This window comes from Mastigoproctus giganteus, chromosome 4 (genome assembly GCF_048544385.1).
Source record: "Mastigoproctus giganteus isolate SK-2022 chromosome 4, ASM4854438v1, whole genome shotgun sequence".
Taxonomy (NCBI): Eukaryota; Metazoa; Arthropoda; class Arachnida; order Uropygi; family Thelyphonidae; genus Mastigoproctus; species Mastigoproctus giganteus.
The window spans coordinates 240,312,098-240,333,322 of NC_143578.1; the positions used below are offsets into that span (position 1 = coordinate 240,312,098).

Sequence of the window (21,225 nt, forward strand, 5' to 3'; positions counted from 1 at the left end):
TACTAGAAATTAAGATAATACACTTACAGAAAAATAGCAGAATAAATGAATGAAGAAATTGAGGAAAATGCATATAACACACATTACAAAAGATTTGTTTATACAGAATACACTTTAAACAATATTTATTATATAAATTGATATTCATTTTATCTACAAGTAATTATATTCAGTTTATCTATAGGTACAGATACGTCAGTTAAAACATGAATCAGATTGGAAACTATAAATTCTGGTTTTTCTGCCTGAGTGATGAACAGACCTCTTAATCTTTAACAGCTGTGCCAAACCTGCCCCGCCCCCAATGCATACCCTAGTGGTCTAGTAGTTTGCCATTCACTTAAATATTATTTCTCAAATTATGAGATCCCTTGTAGAATTCATTAAGCAAAAAGAGAGGATATTTTTGGATGAAAATGAAGAACAATTGCATCTGTAGATTCAATTCAATAGTCATTCATGATTTTCAGCCTATATGAGTAACTATCTCTCTTTTTTGGCTTGATGATCGCATTCTACACAGAATCTAGAAAAATTGCTCTATGATTTGGTTATTTACTTCAGGGATAATACTTAGGTTGGGATCCCTTTAGTTTAATTGACAAAGAATGTTTACTATCGATAAAGAAATAATAATTTGCATTAGCAACATGTTTTAAAATATTTTATATTCATTTTCATAAACCTTTTAATTAAAAATTCTCATATAATATTCTTCTCACAATACATTAAGCATAATAAAATTAACTCGGTCTGTATGTGCCTACCTGGCCTTTGCTGAATTGTTAAATGCTATGAATTTAACAAGTTCAGAAATGCTTCTTTTTGTATTTATCAGTATGAGAAATTGTAACAAAAGGAAAATGTATTCATAATTATCCAAGAATTTCATTACAAATTTAAGTTGAATAAATGTGCAGTATATCTGACAATGTCTACAATTATAATTTCCAGAAAGCTCCTAAATTAACAAACTTCAGAATCAAATAAAAAACTTTCCATTACAGGAGAAATCTTTTGAACTGGTAAATATATTCTGTGGTGACATTTTGCTACTTATTTCCTTTATTTTGTTATTAATAATTGCATATGAATTTTTTAAAAATGAATTTATATATTCTTAAAATAAAAGTGATACTTATGTTAATAACTATTCATACATATTTATTAAGTCTATATGATAATTTCTAATTTTCTAATGCTTACAGTTATTCACCTTTTCAAAATTTCCTAGTTAACAATAATACAAGTTTAAAAACTTGGATTAAAACCTTTACAAAAAGGAACACTAAATATACCACAAAACAAAAGTGAAAAGTAATTCTGCACTTGATACAGTTCTGCTGCTTGATTATCAGGATACCCCCTGTCTCAGAAGAGTAAATACATGACTCCCCACCCAACCCAAAGAGATGCACCCTCACAAGGTAAGAGTATCACTGCCATAATAAAATAAAGACAGAGAATTCAATACATCTTCAAGGGGACATTAGCACTTGTGAAACTAAAAAAAATCATATTTCAGTTTTTGATTGCTATCTAACCAGATGTCAGTGAATGTTCCTATGTGATCTGAACACAGAAAGAAAATAACAAACAAACTAAATACTCAAAATGTGACATTTGCTATAGCCACTTCCCTCTAAATAAGCAAACATAACAAATGCAAAGCAACACCAAACTAAATCATAATAAACAGATTAACATAAATAAATAAATAAATTAGATATAATCAAGTAATTAAAAAGCAAACCGAATGACAAAATTATAATGAATAAAGCAAAGGGTAATTGAGTATTCAAACTAAGAAAGAGTGGTGTATAAAGACATATACAAGAAGGGAAAATGAAGAAAAATGATTTGTATGTTTCTTTTTACAAAAAAGAGCCCTACTACTGTTTGACACATAATGGCTTTTGGCTGCCGCTGTGCAGTAAAACTTTCAAAAACAACAACAAAAAAGAGAATTCCCATCTGAATGCCCAGGGAAAAACCTTCATTCTGTGTGCCTAAGACCTGGGATCCTGATGGAATGAAAATGGCCCTGCTGCAGAGCTTGGTAATCAGACACCTTAGAAAGGACTTGATTGAGGTCTGTAAACCTCTGAAAGAAGATAAAAATGAAGGTTTAATTTTTACCTTTATAAATGATTCTAGAACTAAGGGCATAAATTAAAATTACAGGGAAAGAAGTTTAGACTGACGAGGTGTAACTAGGGTATGGCGAGGGTAGCCACAGGTGCCAATTCATTGTAGGCACCAATTCAAGTTAAAGACTTAGAATAACTGCATATCTATTATTTAGTTTTTCAAATATGACAACCATTTATTATTATAATCAGTTATAAAACCTGTCACTTTTAAATAAAGGTATCATTTTATGGACATAATCTAATATTTATTACATACATTTTATTTATGTAATAAATAATTATTACTCATATGCACTGTTCTGGGTATGTGCTTTGTTGCTTCAGTCTGAGGCATAATTTCATTTAAAAAATTAAAAATTTTTATATATATATATATATATAAAAATTTTTATATATATATTCATAGTATAATATATATATATATATATTATACTATGAATGGAAGTAACAACGTCAAATATATATATACACTGGTGTTCAAAGAAAATGCATCACCCCTTATAATTGTAATTGTTGTCTGAATAATGTAAGTATATGGCAGTATTTCTTACAGATTGCATCAGATAAGATTGACGTGCGTAGGTGATGACGTAATATTGCATCAGCTGTTACTTTCAGCTATATAAGCATGCCCTGCAAGAGTTGCAGTCATTCCTTGCTTGTGTCAGGATGGCGAGTTACGTGCAGTTGACACCATGAAGAAAGAGTGCTATTGTTGCTTTATATGAGGGAGGATGTTCTTCTCATCATATTGCTTATATAGTGTCTTGTAATCAGTCGACAGTGAGTAGATTTCTTTCCAAACTAAGAATACTGGTTCTGCTGATAGGAAAAAAGGAACCGGATGCAAAAGAGTCTCTATGCCAAAACAGGACTGCGTTTTGAAGTGCTTGTGCCTTAAAAACCATAAAGCTTCTTCATCTGAGCTGAAAAGAGAATGGGAAGAACATACAGGAGTGGTAGCAAGTGCAGTAACAGTCAGAAGACGCCTCTTCAAAAATGGACTTGTAGCCCGTCGTCCTAAGAAGCAGCCCCTCCTCACACAAAAAATGAAAAATGCCCGACTAATTTGGTGTAAGGAGCATGTCAAATGGACCCCCGAGCAGTGGAAGTCAGTTATTTTCTCGGATGAGAAGAAATTCAACCTGCATGGCTCTGATGGGACACAAACGATTTGCCATAGATGTGGTGGAGAATACCATCCAGACTATAAGACCTAGGATCCTGATGGAATAAAGGTGGCCCTGCTGCAGAGCTTGGTAATCAGACACCTTAGAAAGGACTTGATTGAGGTCTGTAAACCTCTGAAAGAGGATAAAAATGAAGGTTTAATTTTAACTGTTATAAATGATTCTAGAACTAAGGGCCATAAATCTACAGTGAAATTCCCTACCAGCCAAATGGACCATATGGGGTGCATTTCATATTGCGGAGTAGGTCACCTGCAGTTTATAAAAGGTTCTGTAAATGCAAATGGATACCTGGCTATATTGGAAGGCAAATTGCTGCCAACCATTAGACCATTTCAACCTGCAAAGTAATTGCATCTTTCAGGATGACTCTGCTCCTTGTCATCGGGTGAAAAGTGTAAGTAAGCACTTCTGTAGTTACTTTAGCTTCATGTTCTGCATTAGAGGTTCGAAAGTAATGTGTTTACATTTGTTACAGGTGAAAAAATGGTTAGAAGACTGGTCCATTACAACTTTTAGCTGGGCAGGAAACAGCTCGGATCTGAATCCTATAGAGAACTGTTGGCATTGTGTGGAATCTGCAGTTGCCGGAAGAAACCAAAGACCCTTCATGAACTTCAGAAAGCCATAATTCGTGTTTGGAACCATGAACTATCAGTTGATTATCTTCAGAAATTGATCTTGTCAATGCCTCGACGGTGTGCTGCTGTCATCAGGGCTAGAGGCAGTTCAACTAAATATTAGTTTGCACCTGGGGAACTTTTCATTTTGTTTTCCATTTAAAATGATAAAGTGAAGCAAATTGTGGGCTTCTGATAACATTTCAGCCATAATTGTCATGTTTGCCAAAACTGTTGTATAAAGGTTGCACATGCTCATTTTGGAATATTTTGAGAACACCTGTCAAATATTACTTAGCTTTGCCTTAACTATTAATAAATATCTTTTCTTTATATTTCTATTTGTGATTAATAACTGGTTATTAATGTAACATACCATCGTGAAAAAGGTTTAGAAATGTGAAATTCCTGGGTGATGCACTTTCTTTGAACACCAGTGTATATTGCTGGAATGTATGTATATATGTATTACATGAAATTTATAAAATCCTATGGTATTAATTGTATGCTGCCCACTGAATTACACAAAAGAAAATATTCAAGAATTATATATATCCTATTCCCGTTTAGAAATTCCTGCTGCTTCTTAAACTCTGTGATATTTGCAGTGACAATGGCACTTTACATTAACATAATATTTAAATATTATTAAAAGTATTATGCATAGATAAGATGCTTAAAATTATTTTTTTCACTGAAAATTATAACATGTGTTTAGTAAAGAAAATTTCAAAATTATCTCAATTTACAAGCTGGCTAATATATTTTAATTAACTACAAACAAACAAGATATTTCCACAGATGAAATACAGGAAAGCAAAGTTGTCTATTTGATTTCCTACATAGAACACTGATAGAATAGTAGTAACTAACTAAAGAATGGTAGTAACAACATCAAAAATTGACTGTAGGGAAATTATACATGTTAATTCAGCATAGTAACACAAAATACAGTTTGGTTAATTATTTTGAAAATTTACATTGTATATTCAATATATAATATAAAATATATTCAATACATTTGAATATGTGAAGTTGTACACTTCAAATTGGGCACATAAATAAATAAATATTGAATATGGCCTTTGTGGGCCATCCTACAAACACACAAATCTCAATTTCTGCCAGTTTTAGCCAAAAATCCAAACTAATTTCGGTATGTTTTTGGTACTAAAAATATGACATACAGCAACTAAAATTATTGTAATACTAGTTATTAGTATATAACTATTTATATTTAGATTATTTTTGTATAATATTCTTTATAAACTGGATTAAGAAGCAACAAAAGTAATACTTTTATAGAATTATATTTTACTGATTTTTTTTTTTTTTTCTCTTTTATAGATATCCTCAAGAAGCAAGAAGGAGGTAAATATATTAGAGGTAATAACAACAGATTTAATCATTTTTACAGTTGTCTTAATATATTATTGATAAAAATGAGACATTATTTTAAATTCTGAATTTTATAGAGATAGTTTAGGGATCTCAATTACCTTCACCTTATTAATGTTAGAAGACAGATGATTTCCTGGAGAAAAAAGTAAATAAGAGCAATAATTCAGCATGAGTAAAACTCAAAAACAAAGGAATATATGTTGAAAGTGGACTTTAAAGTATTCAGTGTCTTAAACAACTTGCAGAAAATTTTTTAAATAATACAAGAAGTTATTGTAACACAACTGTTTGCATATATAAATCTGTGAATGAATAAAACTGATCATAACTCAAAATGTGGAAGCATAACTCTTAACTGGCATAATCATCATTTTTTGTCTACATAATTGGTATCTTTGGGTAATTTTTGAACCAGAAAATTAAAGCTTTATTTTGTATATTAATTAAAAGTATTAAGTAAATGAATATTATAAATATTATATTTCAGATTATAAACATTTATTCTGATTTACTATTTCAATGTGCTTTAAGTTAAAAATAATAATTTAATGAATGACTTTTTAAATGTTGAATTAGTAAAATTGAATAACCTATCTTATTAATTTGAAACATGACTTATGCTAATTATGTTGTTTTGTATTTAAAGTGTCTAAGGTTTTAATAAAAAAAAGAAACATGCTACCAAACATGTTTGTATTTAAAATACAAACATGTTTGGTAGCACTCATCATGAAAAGTCAAAATTCACTGGTGCTCATTGAAAATAATCACAAATTGTGCTGTGTTCTTTGCAAACAGTTTTATAGCATTTATTGCATACAGCAGAACGTCTTTTGTCATTCCTACATGAACATAAATATCATCTGTTATTTTTGTTCATAAAAGGTTTCTCAATTTGTGTGCTTAAAAGTTGTTGCTTCTCATGCAGCATTGTTTGGTAAGCTGAGAAGATGATGATGCTGCTAAATTCCATGGGCTCATTCAAAAGAGAAGAATGGTGAACTTTAATTTTTAGATGGCAGCATGTGATACTGAATGCTTATCATACATGTTTTGTATTTGCAAGGCAGCATTGAGGATATAACTCAGATCTCTTCTAAATTTACAAATAAATTTTTGACTTTTTACTTAGGAAGATAATTAATTAAATTGTTGCTCCTTGTCTTTCTGTTTCTAGAGGGTTGATTGGTTGACTACACACCAGTTAAATTTATTTTTTCTCCATAGACATATTTGGGATGGCTGCAATTCTTCCTCAATGCTTGTATCATATTCTGGATCCATTTTGATATATTGAGGCATTACTTAAATAACCATCTTTGTGATTTAGCCAAACCACAGTTTGATTGTCAGGTAAATCCTCATCCATTGTAAAAAAGTATATAAACAAACAAATGCAACTGATATCATAAGACAAAAATTGGCCTGATAATGCAAAAACATACCTAAATCATTCAGCTTAGATACTAAACAAATTGTAGACTCTTATGTAATGACTTTGAGAAGAATTACTAGCAACCAAGGATCCAGTCTTCATTATTTATGCATTTTGTATAACAACAAAAATTTTTGAAGTTAAATTTGACATTGATGTCATTTAAAGTTAAACTATTTTGGATAAAAAAATAGTAGTTAGAGCAAAATGCTTGAACCAGATTATGACTTTGTTCTTTGAACTCTCAAAATATCTGGACTCAATTTGAGTAAAGTAAGGACTTAAGTCTCTGAGTCTTCAAGCAGACTACAGTAAGCAAGTCAGGTTTCCTGCCTGAGTTAGGAAACTTAAATTAGATTTTTCCTCTGTGCCCCCTTTTTTATTTAACTATTCTCTTTGCCTGTTGGTTTCCTGGTTATTGTAATGAAACAACTAGGCAAATAAGATATTCTGTTTAACTTTATGATAAAGTTTCATAAGTTGTGTATCTTTACAACCATGTGTTCCTCGCCTTCCATATTTTAGTGATGGTGATTCTAGTTTTTTTTTTTTTTGCAAAGCATGGATACAATATACTTATTTTAAGGATATTCTAGTGTACAGCAAGAGTAACTACAAAAATATGTTTATAATTATATCAGGATACTAATATTAATTAGGTAATTACTTAAATTGAAACTAAAATATTTCATCAGTGCTATGCATAGTGTCTGATCACAGTTCATAGTCCTATAATAAGTTCAGGGTTTTTATCATTTTTTTTTTTGTAAAGTAATTTACTTTGTTGGAAAATTACAAGCAACCATGCACTTTTCAAAACCATGTCTTTTAAAGAGTGCAATTTATGTGTTATTATTAATTTTGGATTAAAACTGTATTCATGGTAATTAGAATTTAAAATGTTTTTTAAAAACCTAATTTGATTTGGCAATTATTAAGAAATTATAAAAGTGTATTTTTACATTTATTCTCTAGAGCAACAGGTAAAGCAGCGTGGCTATCCTGCATATTGTACTAGTGTTGGATGGTTAGGATATACTGATGATAAAATCAGAAAGGTAAGATTATTTTAATTAATTAAATCCTGATTTACATTTTCTGCATTTATAAAGTTTTCTGGCATTGGGCATTCATATTTTTGTGGTTCCTGACCAAAGATCAGTTTTTTATTTTGATCTCAAAATTAATGAACATTTTACCTACATTTTATATGCACAACTAGATTTTTATGAGAATTCTGTATCTTGATTTCCTATTAATAGGAAGATTGCTGATCATTATTCATGTTATTGCATATTCAGCATTGCATCAGTGTATATGATTTCAATCTAAACACATGGTATCACAGCATTTTCTTCTATTATTTCTTATGCTTAAAAATGCAAAAGAGTTTATCTCAATACTTCTTCATAGGATGACTTCTACACTATACTCTTCAAGTAAGACCAAATTAAAATGCATAAAAACTTATTTAAAATAATTTAATGTGTTCATCACTCTTAGTGCATGAATGATCCGATGTGCTGGGATCACAGCCGAAAGCCCAAACCCAAACCCCAGATCCATCAAATCTTCCACGAAACCTTGAGTGACTGAAGGCATTATGTCAAATATATAATATAAAAATAGACGCTGATAAAATTATATTGTGGAATAAAAATTTGCTAAATAAAAAACATGACAAAAAAATATTTACGAAACTTTCCTTCCTCTCCTTTATATTTAAATCATTTTAAATCGGTGTTACTTGGAAAGTATAGTGTAGAAGTCATCCTATGAAGAAGTATTGAGGCAAACTCTTGCATTTTTAACTATTAATAAAACATGGAATATATTGAGGCATAGTAGCTCTTAGATTCATAGTAATACATACAAGTTTGTGCAGCAATTCTGAAAAGAGCTAAAAACAGCATCATTTTAATTATATCTCATATTATTACAAATACCTTCACAACAAGTTGCCACATATTGATATTGCACTACTTAAAATAAGCAATGCTTCGCCAATGGAGAAGACTTGTTACTTATTCTCGTCAGATATTACCACCCAGATGGCACGCTGATAAAATTATATCTTGGAATATAAATAATCGAATTTTTATTTTATTTTATTTAATAAAATTTTATTATTGTTTCCTATTATTATTTAGAGCTAAAAATTGTTTTGTTTGCACAAACTTGTACGTTGTCTAATTATTTCGCAGCCTGAGGCTTATGCCCTTAAAATGCTTTAGTCTAATTTACTTTATACACCATCAGGCATTTCTCATATTGTGGAGTTAAATTTCATAACTGGGTTGTCACTGTTGCATGAGATATATGAGATATAATTAAAACAATGCTGTTTTTAGTTCTTTATAGAATTACTGCATACTAATATGCTGCATTTGCACAAACTTGTACATTGTCTAATTCTTTCACAGCCTGAGGCTTAAGCCCTCAAAATGCTTTGGTTGCAACAGCAGGGTATCTACCCACCTACCGAAGAAGGGCCAAATAGTCCCGAAATGATGTCTGTGTGGTGGTATCCACCGAGAATAAGTAACAATAGTCTTCTCCATTGGTGAAGCCTTGCTTATTTGAAGTAGTGCAATATCATGGCAACTCGTGAAGGTATTCACAATATGAGATATAATTAAAACGATGCTGTTTTTAGCTCTTTTTAGAATTATTACATACTAATATGCTGCATTTGCACAAACTTGTACGTTGTCTAATTCTTTCACAGCCTGAGGCTTAAGCCCTCAAAATGCTTTACTTCATAGTAATATTATTTCTTATGTTATTCCATTGTGTTAGTTTCTTCTGTTTGTTTTTCTTGTGTTATTTATTTTTACATTATGTTATATCATTATGTTATTAACATCAGCCAGTTCAGTTTTTGCTACAATTTATTCATTTTGATTTATCTGGAGACCTGTTAGAAATTTGTTTTTTTTGTATCTGATAGTATGAACCAGAACTATAATGCTCAATACATTCTAATCAATATTTAAAAGAATAAGAGAAGTTTACCTCAATATGATACATAGAACACTTCTGTATGATACTCTCCAGAAATTTAAAACAAAAAAAATTAATGAAAAAAATTGCAAAACGATTTTCCTTCCTTGAAGGAAGGAAAATCGTTTTGCAATTTTTTTTGCTAAATTAATTTTTTACTTAATTTTTAATTGTGTTAAATTGATTTTTAGTTGTGTTAAATTGATTTTTAGTTGTGTTCATTTGATTTTTAATTATTTTTAATTATTTCTTACTGTAATATAAGATTTTTAATTTTTTTAAATTTGTTTTCGTTTTAACTTTCTGGAGAGTATCATACGGAAGTGTTCTACATACATATTGAGGTAAACTTCTCTTATTCTTTTACAAAGTTTTTTTTTTTTGTGTGTTCATTTATTTTATGAACATTTTGCACTGTGGCTATCAAAAGAAAGAATAGGGGTTGAATAGGAATTAAACAGGGGTTTCATTATATTTATATTAGAGATAATTGAGTCCATACATTTGATAACTTTGCTGGCAATGAGAAATATATAAGCTGTACTCACATGTGCAGCATCAGGAAAACCAGACATTGCACATACTAATTTTTACTGATATGTGAGGGTGGGATACCCTATGTACTGGGTTTGAGCAAAAAGTTCAGGGAATGATCTCATAATTCTTGAATGCATGGTGGTAGCTAAAAGATTGGGAGTGAGGCATATAGCAACATCTGTCAACACCAAGTTTTAAATTGTTTAGAATGAACATTGTTTTTCCCATTTGTCACATGTACTGAAAATGATGAAATTTTACTGAGTTGCAAGCATCGAATTTTGTTGTAAACTTGGAAAGTCAGCATGGAAATGCATGAAATGTTTTGCTGTAGTTTACAGAGATGATACTATGATAAAAAAAAGTTTTAAAATGGTTTCAAAGGTTTTGTGAGGGAAATTTTTCCCTTGAAGTTGGAGAAAGAGAGGTGGTTACCTCTCAAAATTCACAAAACAATTAAACATCAGTGATGTTTACACCATTATTCGATTGGATCGACAACTGATTGTTCAAAAAACTGCTGCAGAGACATCTCCTTCATTTGGTCTGGTTCAGGCCATTTTGACTAAGGAAATGGTTAACTTTGTCATAACGACAATGTGCTGTGTTACATGTAACTCATTATCCAGTAAATTTTGACTGACAGAAACATTCCTGTCATGCTGCACCTACCTTATTTTGCTGATTTAGAGCCATGCAACTTTTGGCTATTCCCAAAATTAAACAGGACATAAAACAAAAATGATTGGGTTCCTTGAAAACATTCACAAATGAAGACGTCCAAAAATGTTTTGATTAGTAGCAAGCACAATGGAAGTGTATCATTGCAGAAGAAGATTATATTGAAGAATGCTAATAATGTAAACATTTATCATTGAATAAAATAAATTTTTTGTATCTGTGAACATTTGCTGAACTTTTTGATTAAACTGTTTGTAGCAATAGAAATGAAGACTTTTAAATTTATTTAGGAATATAAGGCTTTTTATTTCTTTATGGAATTAACTTTTATTCTAGTATGTGAGCTTAGTCTGTTGGCCAAAATTTTTTGGAAGCTGAAATTGCAAGGGGAGATATCTAACTTTCTCATTGCTGGCAGGTTTTTCACATGCATTAACTAATACCAGTAAACTAACCCAATGAATTGCAGGAGCACATGCAATTCATCACACATTAGTATATCTGAACTAGGGATACTTCATCCAACCTCTTTGGTTCTTACAGATATAATATTGTTAGTGGTCAAATGTAGGTTATTATCACTCCCATCTTTCCTACCTTTCCACTTTCCCAAGGATAATTCAATAATTTCACTAACAGGTATATTAATCTAATTATTGTAATATTATATATATAATTAATTTCTAACTTGGACTATTATGATGTTGAGATGATGATGAGAAACGGCACTTCTCAAAACATCACCAAACTGTTTAACTGTATATATTGAAGTGTGTTCATATTAACTTTATAACATTTTCAATTGAAGAGCTTAATATTTACATGTGATATATTAGTGTCACTTTGCTGTGTTTCATATCCACAAGATGAATAACCACATGAGTGATTATTTAAAGTGTATTTCATATCCATAAGATAAATAAACACACAAGTGGTTATTAATCTTCTAATAATAACACTCCCTCTTTCACCAAATGACTATTTTTACCTTTTTCTTGGCGCATAATAGCCACTGCTGCTAATGCACCAGTACAAATTCAAACCAACCATCCTAATGACATCAACCATGTTATATAATGCAAATATCAATTTTCAATTGGTTTAAAAGATTGAATGAAAATAATTGTTTTTTCAGCTTTGCAGGGAAGCACTGGAAAGTGGTTTCACAAAGTAAGTTGAAACGTTCATATTTCCTTGTGAAAAAGTATTGCTAATATTCTGTTTTTGATATTTTAAAACATCAGAAATTTCATACTTGGAATCTAAACTGTTATTTGGTTTTACTGCATTTCATCATTTAGTACTATGTGAACTTTATTTCTAAAGCTATTCTAAGTACATTTTCTCTAGATTTAAAGTCAAAGTTGGTGGCAGTCTTGATAATGATAAGCACAGGTTAGCAGTAGTAAGAGAAGAAATTGGAGACAAAAATTTTTTGGTGAGTAGTTAATGGTTTAATTCATACAAATAATATTGTCAAATTGATGTACAAGTTTGTGCATTTGCATCATTTCTGTACATAGCCAACTACATAAGTAGTTATAAATTGGCATCATTAAGTGGCGCCTCCGTAGCCAGGTGGGCAGGAGCAGTGCGTAGCACACTCTTCTTGATTAGACCGGGGTTCAGGGAATGACCACTGCATATCCCCAGAGCAATATAGCCTTAGTTGCTAATTCTCCTAAAAAAAAAAAACCAAACAACAACAACAACATCATTAAGTATATCTCATATTGTGAATACTGTGCAAATCTTGTAACCTGAGGTTTTAGCCCTAAACTATACCGTAATATAAATTACTCCACACCATCAGGCATCTCTCATATTGTGGATTTATACTTTGCAACTGGGTTGTCATCATTGCAACACCAGGGTACCTGCCCACCCACTGATGAGGAGCCAGTAAGCTCCGAAACGGTGCCATATGGGTGATGGTATCTGCTGAGAATAAGTAACGATAGTCTTCTCCTGTGGTGAAGCATTACTTATTTGAGGTAGTGCAATACCATGGTAACTCGTTGTGAAAGTATTCACAATATGAGATATACTTAATGATGCCAATTTATAACTACTTATGTAGTTGGCTATGTACAGAAATAATGCAAATGCACTAACTTGTACATTAGTTAAACTATTTATGTGACCTGAGGTTTTAGCCCTAAACTATACCATATTGTCAAATTGTTATTTTATTATAATTGACTCACCATAATGAGAAGTGGTCCATAATATGTTAACTCCTGTTATCAATGGTTTTGCATCAATATGGATAAAAAAAATGCTAAATTAATTTTAATACACTTCATTAAGGAAGAGGAAGTATGATGGAGATTCTTTTATCTGTAATTCACTCAGTTGAAAATCTCTAAATATTGTAAATAATTCAGACCTGATCATAGTCCAGGAAAATTCTCTATTTAGCAGAATTATTGCTGAAGTTTCTCAAGTTTCAGATTTGCAATATGGACAGCAAAGTCTGTTTACAAATCATAGCTGTACTAGTTGTATATTTCTGTCAGGTTTTTTTACTGTTTACTCACAAGTAGGCATCTTGGGTTGTAAAATGGCTAAATAAACTAAACACTGGAGGTTTCTTTCCTCTTCTTTTTCGTAGGAAGAACATAAAAGTATATGGATTGAAATGAAGAAAGGACAATTTCAGATTAGATGGCGACCATGTCATTGCCTCTGTGATGGTATAGTGTCTTCACTGTTCCCTCATTTGGAAAGGCATGGGATCAGATTATATTATTGTATTATTTTACATTACAGAACATATATAACATATAACCATTGTGATTGGCAGGCTCTGGTGCATTTGTGAGGATACGTAATTTTTCACAAAACTTTCTAGCGACGACCGACAAACTGATTGCTTTTATCTTATTGTATTTTAATGCTTTTATTTTATTTTATGTAGATATTATTTATTTATTTCTTTTAATAAATAAATAAATAATATCTACATAAAATACAGAGGAAGACTGAAGAAAAGACAGGCAGACCTCTTCGAGATCAGAGCAGGTGGATCGCCTAATCCGTGAAGGAAGATAAGATAAAATTTTAAGGGCGCTTCCATAGCCAGGTGGGAAGGAGCCGCAGCGCGTAACACACGCTTCTTGATTAGACCGGGGTTCGAGCCTGTCACCACCAAATATGGAGGATGCGGAAAGGTCAGGGAATGACCCCCGCATATCCCGGAGCAATATGGCCTTAGTTGCTAATGCTCCTAAAAACCAAATAACAACAACATAAGATTTTAATAAATTTATTTTAAGTCAGTTGTCACTAGAAAGTTTTGTGATATGCAACCTCAAGGTCTGTTTTCCAATACTTAATTTTTTTTAAATTTATCTCAAGGTTAAAACGTTTTTAGCCTTACAGATTGGTGTTTAAAATACTAATACTAAGACTTCTTATGCATTTTTAAATATTTTTAAAATTTTTTAACTGGTATGTAATGAATTAATTAAATGTGAATAACACTAATACCATATGAGTTGTTATCAAGTGAATTATATTGTTTAAAAAGTATTTATTACCTTAAGTAAGCTAAACTCTCACACATTAGAGTTACTTAATGATTGGAAATATTTCTGGATTCAGTATTAAACCCTGACAGGACTAATGAGGGAAAACTGATTGATGCTATTAACCTTACAGGATAGAAGACCCAATTATATGTTTTTCAAGGTCATTTTAAATATGTTTCATATAATGTGCCCATTTATAAGCAAGTTGTCTTAATTGTCCAATAACTGCTGTCATCTTTAATCTATATTTCTAAGTATTTGCAGACAACACAGTTTATAATAGATGGCAGTAAAAAATAGATTTTAAAATTGGAGAAGAAAGGTTTTGTCTGCCAGCCCTTGCTGTCTGATTTTAGCTTACACAAACCAAAATTCTTTGGAATTGAAATTGGAATCAACTGATATCAAGAAATTGGAATCAACTGATATGACATCAAAAAAGAAGTAATAACATATTTACAATTTTTTTTCAAATTAGTTTTATTTTTAAAATAATTTCACACTTAATATTAGCCATAAGAATAAATTGACACTTAATATTAGCCATAAGAATAAATTGACACTTAATATCATATATGGATGAAGTTTTAATTTTTACAAATTTCATGATGTTATGAAGATCATTAACCAGAATAACAAATTGACATTTAGCTCCATGTGAGTTTGCGCTTAAATTGTGAGATTTATTAGACATCATATGATTTCTATTGCTCTTAATGACTAATTAATAAATGAAAGACTCTACTCAACCACTCTGACGTGTTGCTCTAATAATGATGATGTTTCAAAATCAACTTTGAAGTTTGTTATTAAGTCTTGAAAAACAAAAATGCCTGCTGTGTCTTGAAAAGCTAGTGGTTACATAGGCCAGTCTAGTCTAGGATATCAAAAGTACACACTAGCCTTGCAAGACATAGCAGATGCTTTTATTAAAACTTAATAATGAACTCCATTGCTCTATATATTGAACATTTGTAAAGCTGAATATTATGACATAACATATTCTTCTTTCTGTCAATTATTTTGTAAGAGTCAGCTGTATACATTAATTAGTTTAGTTATCTATACTAATTAGGATGGCAACACTTGATCAGCCAGTTTCGGGACATCGACCTTAAAAAATTGGGATTTTTTCATTGGTACATTAGATTACAAAATACCTTGTGATGTTAACGTATGTACATATCCCTTCTTCGTTATTATACCTATACAGTCGATTCCAGTTATTTGGGACACATCGGGACTAGTGCATTTTGGCCCGATTAAGCGGCTGCCCCAATTATCCGAAGTTTCACGTAAATAGTTAAAAATACAATGGACCCCCACTTTACAATAGGTTCACTGTACAATAAAATCATGTTACAATGGACTCACCATAGTAAAGTACCGAAACCATTCACTATATGATGTAAGCGCCAGTCATTGTGATCACATTTGTGAATTGAATTTTAATTCTATTAAACAGCGATTCTAATTAGCGATAAAATAGGAGGAATATTATCCACAGGCTATAAAAGTAAAGATATATTAAGCACAAATTTACCCTTTATTACCTTACCAATTAAAAAATTAAATGATACGTGAAAATTGGAAGAATATACATGATAATAGGAACAATTAATATGTATATACTAACTAGTTGATATTTCTGTTCACTGACATTTTTGGGTGGGGGTTAAAATTTAAAATAGTAAAAAGATAAGCAATGAATAACAAAGAACATGGCACATACAAATTGCAAGTAACACGATATGCGCAAGTGAGAACAGAGTAACAAGTTACGAAGCTTTAAAAATAGGAATGAAGAGAAGATTCTGAAAATTAATTTTTTTTATATGATTGAAGATTCCTTGGAAGTGTAAACACATTTCACCATAACAACCCACAGAATTCCATCTGTCGGTATTGTCGCAAATTCGGTAAGATCAAGTTTACTATTTGTTTATGATAGATTGCATTAACAGAAAAGCCCAATAAACAGGTGACTGCTAATTGTATTTATTGTTTTATGGTTGTGACCTTCAGAAATACGACTGAACCACGTGGTATGGTCGTAGACAATCGTAGGGTAATCTCCAGTGCTGCAGTCTCCTGCCCTAATTAAATGGCATGTTGTCCCAATTAAGCGAAGTCAACCCTGGCTATTTTCTCGATTGGATTCTGTTTTTTAAGATTTGCCCTGATTAACCGGCGGCCCAAATAACCGGAATCCACTGTATAATGGAATCCACTATATCCTGACATGTTAATTTTTAAAATAGGTAGGTTGAATAAATTAGATACACTTAGGTAGGTAAGGAAAATGTTTATTCATTATTGGGTCAACATCAAACAATCAACAGAACATAGCCTTCGGTTATTTTTTAATATAAATAATCATTAGTCTAAAACTAGACTGATAAAATTCCAGGAATCTAAGACAAATAAACATCGAAGGTGTAACTGGAGATTTATTTTATTTAAACTTTCTATACACATTCACGTTATGCTAGTTAATGAATTTTAGTACAATCTATTATTATATTTTATATTATTTATTTTAAGTTATGTGATAAATCAGGACAAATGGTCCCACCTAGGGTTCTTTCGGAACGCTTCTATAGAGAGCCAAAAATCAGGATGTCCCACAAAATTCGGGATGGTTGGTCACCCTGCTTGCAACTGTAATTGTTGCTCTGTACATCTCATCACCATCTTAGTTTAAAAATTGTTTGTATTTTAATTCTATGGAAAAAAAAGTTTCAATCCATAATAGCAATTATTACTACTTATATATACTTATTATTATATAAGTAGTAATACAATTATTACTATTATATAGTTAATTCCTATTTTAGCACTTATTTTGATATATATTTTAATTATTTATGAGATGATAGATGCAAATCAGAGATGGGATGTGCACGAAGCTATTCAGTGGGTGAAAGAATTAGTACCTTGGAAGCCATTTTGGATCGAGGAACCTACTAGCCCTGATGATATACTGGGACATGCTGAAATTGCAAAGGTAACTCGTACAGTGCAATTTTTTTTTCTCTCTGATGATAGTTGTATTTTTTTTTTTAGTCAACTAGTGAAGAGAGAAAAAAATTTAAAGTATTTTATTAAAAAATTAAATTGATTCATTTTGTGCCATGTGTAACGTTACCCGATAATCTATTCAAATTGTACCAAATCTCTTCTGACAAATAGCTCAGTTTACTTCTGCGCTATTCATTGGATATCTAATTCATCACACTATTTTTGAAACCATAGGCAAAATATAATTTTTGTGTCTCTTCCACTGTTTTGAAATTAGCATTAGCATTAACAGAGGCATATGATGCAAGAAAGCAAGCTTATGCAGCATCAGCCAAAAAAAAAAAAAAAAAAACTTCCACTTCACCCCTCCGTTCGTTCGAAATACCTGTCCAGCTGAGCCTTAAATTTATTTAGGCTATCAACTTCCACAACAAGGAATGGAAGTCTGTTCCACCAATCAACTACCCGCTGGCTAAAGGCAAATTTCCGCACATCTATCCTACATCTGTCTTTCCTCAATTTGAATTTATGCCCTCTCAGGTGATTATTCTGAGCAAGAGGAAGAATCCCATCAGCATTGAGCATGCTCAAACCATTAAAGCTTTATACACCTCTATCAGATCACCTCGCCGGTGCCTAGTCTACATACACTGTATTTGCAAAACTTAAGCCTTTCTTCGTAAGAGCGACCCTTTGTTCCATTCACTAATCTTGTTGCTCTTCTCTGTACTCGTTCCACCAGCTGTACATCCTTCTTGAAATGAGGCCTCCAGACCTGTATACAGTACTCTATGTGTGGCCTGACCATTGCCTTATACAAGGGAATAATCACCTCCTTATCCCTGCTAGAAAAATTCCTGTATATCATTGACAAGACACCATGAGCTACTCTTGCAGCCCATCTGCACTGCTCAGAGAACTTCATATCTGCCTGCACAATTACCCCCAAGTCCTTTTCATTCTCTACCACTGTCAGTGTAGTACCACAGAGTTGATAATACGTTGCTCTGGGGTTGCTGTTTCCCATATGTAGTACTTTAGATTTGTCAATGTTAAACTTCATTTGCCACCTCTCAGCCCATCTGCTCAACCTTTCCAGATCCTGTTGCAGCAGCATAGCGTCATTAGGGTCCTTAACAACCGTGTCAACCTTTGTATCGTCTGCAAACTTGGACATTAGGCTTGATATACCCTCATCAGTATTATTATAAATACAGAAAACAATAATGGATCCAACACTGAACCCTGAGGGACTCCACTAATAACATTAGTCCACGATGAGCAGTATCCATTGATTACCACTCTGTCTTCTCCCCCTCATCCACCCCTTTATCCATAGCAGCAATTTGCCTCCAATACCACACTGCTCCAATTTGTGGAGCAGTCTTCCATGTGCAACAGTATCAAAAGCCTTTCTAAGATCCAAGTATATAATATCAAAGTTATTGCCTGCATCCAGCTCTTTTGTGACTGCATCATAGTATCCAATCAAATTGGTCAGGCAAGACTTCCCCCTTAACAAAACCATGCTGTGTCCGAGCTATAACTGAAGTCTTGTCTAGATGATCCTGCAGTGCTTCTTTAACCAATGCTTCCATTAATTTTCCTGGAACAGAAGTTAAACTCACAAGTCTATAATTACTTGTGTCAGCCTTTGATCCTCCTTTGTGAATTGGGGTCACATTTGCACATCTCCAGTCTATGGGTACCTCCTCTGAGTCCAAAGTAGCTCTCATAATTATGGCTAAGGGTTTGCTTACTTCCTTTGCTGACTCCTTTAATATAACTGGATAGATCCCATCCACCCCAGGTGCCTTTCTTGTGTTTATCTTCAACAATTTCTCCTCCACTTTACTCTCAGTAATTACAAGATTATCTAGCTTACTGCCAGAGTTGAATACACATCTGGCATTCCCCTCGCTGAATAACTCCTCATGTGTGAATGTCAATGCAAAATATTCATTTAGTTTGTTAGCTACTTGAGCAGGATCATCTTCAGTTGAACCATCGATATCAAGTGGACCAATCTGATTCATCCCCTTCCTTCTAGAGTTTACATAAGTAAAGAACTCTTTGGTGTTTTTCTTTGCATCCTTTGTCAAAGATTTCTAATAATCTGCCTTTGCCTGCCTAACCTCCTTTGTGACTTGGTTACAAACCAGCTTATATCTATCATAGGCTTCTGTGTCACGTGTTAATTTATATGTATCCCATGTATTTCCATCTCTGCCATGTGTCTCATTAGTTCATCTGACATCCATTCAGGTCTAAACCTTGAACAATATTTCTTAGTTGGTATGTAAAGCCTAGTAGCTTCCAAGATAAGTTCTTTGAATGCTTCCCATTTTGAATTTGCTGTTGGTAACATCATCAGTTGGTCCCACTGTAAAGAATTTAAATATTGTCTCAGACCATCGTAGTCGCCTTTACAAAAGCAATAACTCTTCCCTTAACCCGTGATGGTAGTTACCTCTTTCAGTAAATCAAACTTCAGCACACTGTGATCACTGCCACATAGTGGTTTCTTTATCTGCAGATTCTTAATGCATAAAGAATCATTAGTGATAATCAAATCAATTACTCCCTCTAGTTGCCTCCCGAACATGCTGATATAGAAAACAATCATCCAATAAATATATCCAATAAATCCACAACAGCCTTGCTAGTGTGTGAGTGACCAACCCACGAATTCCAGTCAATATCTGGGAAATTAAAATCCCCCATTATAAGACTCTCTGATTTAATGGCCCACTCTATTTCCCTGTACATTTTCTTATTATACTCATTAGAGTCATTAGGCCTATAGCACACTCCTACTCTCAATTTTGATCTCCCAATGCTTATGTCACAGCAAACTGACTCGACACTGCACTGTCCAGCGATGTCGACTGGCTTCACTTCCTTGGATTTTATGTGTTTCTTAACTAATAGCATAACCCTTCCTCCCCTGTCTATCCTTTCTGTAGACGTTGTACTCCCCAAATTCCAGCTCTGCATTCCTTATATCTGTGTGACACCACGTCTCTGATATCCCAACAATATCCGCCTTTGATGCTTTGAGCAATATCTCAAATTCATCAAATTTATTTACCAAACTCCTAGCATTCGTGTACACGCAAGTATACATGCACCTGCTCTTTTTCTTAGCTACCCTAACACAACCCATGAGTTTTCTTGTACCGCAATGACTCCCAGCAGTCTCTGAAACATCCTGCATCTTGTTTTCCAGGCTTCTGCTCATTCCAATAGAAGCAGTGCAAGAATCACTTTCACCTCTGCCAGTTGCTACTGTTAATCTATTAGTCCTTGTATCCCCCCAAGTTAGCAGTTTTCCGACCCACCTAACACTGCCTCGATAGCATCAGCAAATATTCTTGCACCCTTTCTATTTAAGTGTATCCCATCTCTGTAGAAGCAGTCTCTCCTGTTAACAAGTACAGACAAGGCAGAAAAAAATTCTACCCCTTGAGCCTTGCAAAATCTTTCCAGGGCCAAATTGATAGGCAAAGGCTCTCAAGAAATTCAGTTTTAACTCTCCTCTAAACTTGTTTACAAATTTTGAACAAAAGCTTGGGTGTTAGTTTTTCTTAGTTTTGTTTTTGAGAGTAAAATTCCTCCCCTTCAAATATGTACAGTAAAAGCAATCAAATA

General features: G+C 32.5%; 1 protein-coding gene across 1 annotated transcript in view; it reads left to right on the forward strand.

Moving 5' to 3' along the window:
- Positions 1–21,225, forward strand: part of LOC150087557 (mitochondrial enolase superfamily member 1-like) — a 94,596-nt gene that overhangs the window by 52,973 nt on the left and 20,398 nt on the right. Inside the window, exons 7-11 of the mRNA XM_090372122.1 lie at positions 5,311–5,349; positions 7,775–7,857; positions 12,156–12,190; positions 12,371–12,458; positions 17,426–17,560. Coding sequence (XP_090228248.1) covers positions 5,311–5,349; positions 7,775–7,857; positions 12,156–12,190; positions 12,371–12,458; positions 17,426–17,560 — 380 coding nt within the window. The remainder of the gene's footprint in view (positions 1–5,310; positions 5,350–7,774; positions 7,858–12,155; positions 12,191–12,370; positions 12,459–17,425; positions 17,561–21,225) is intronic.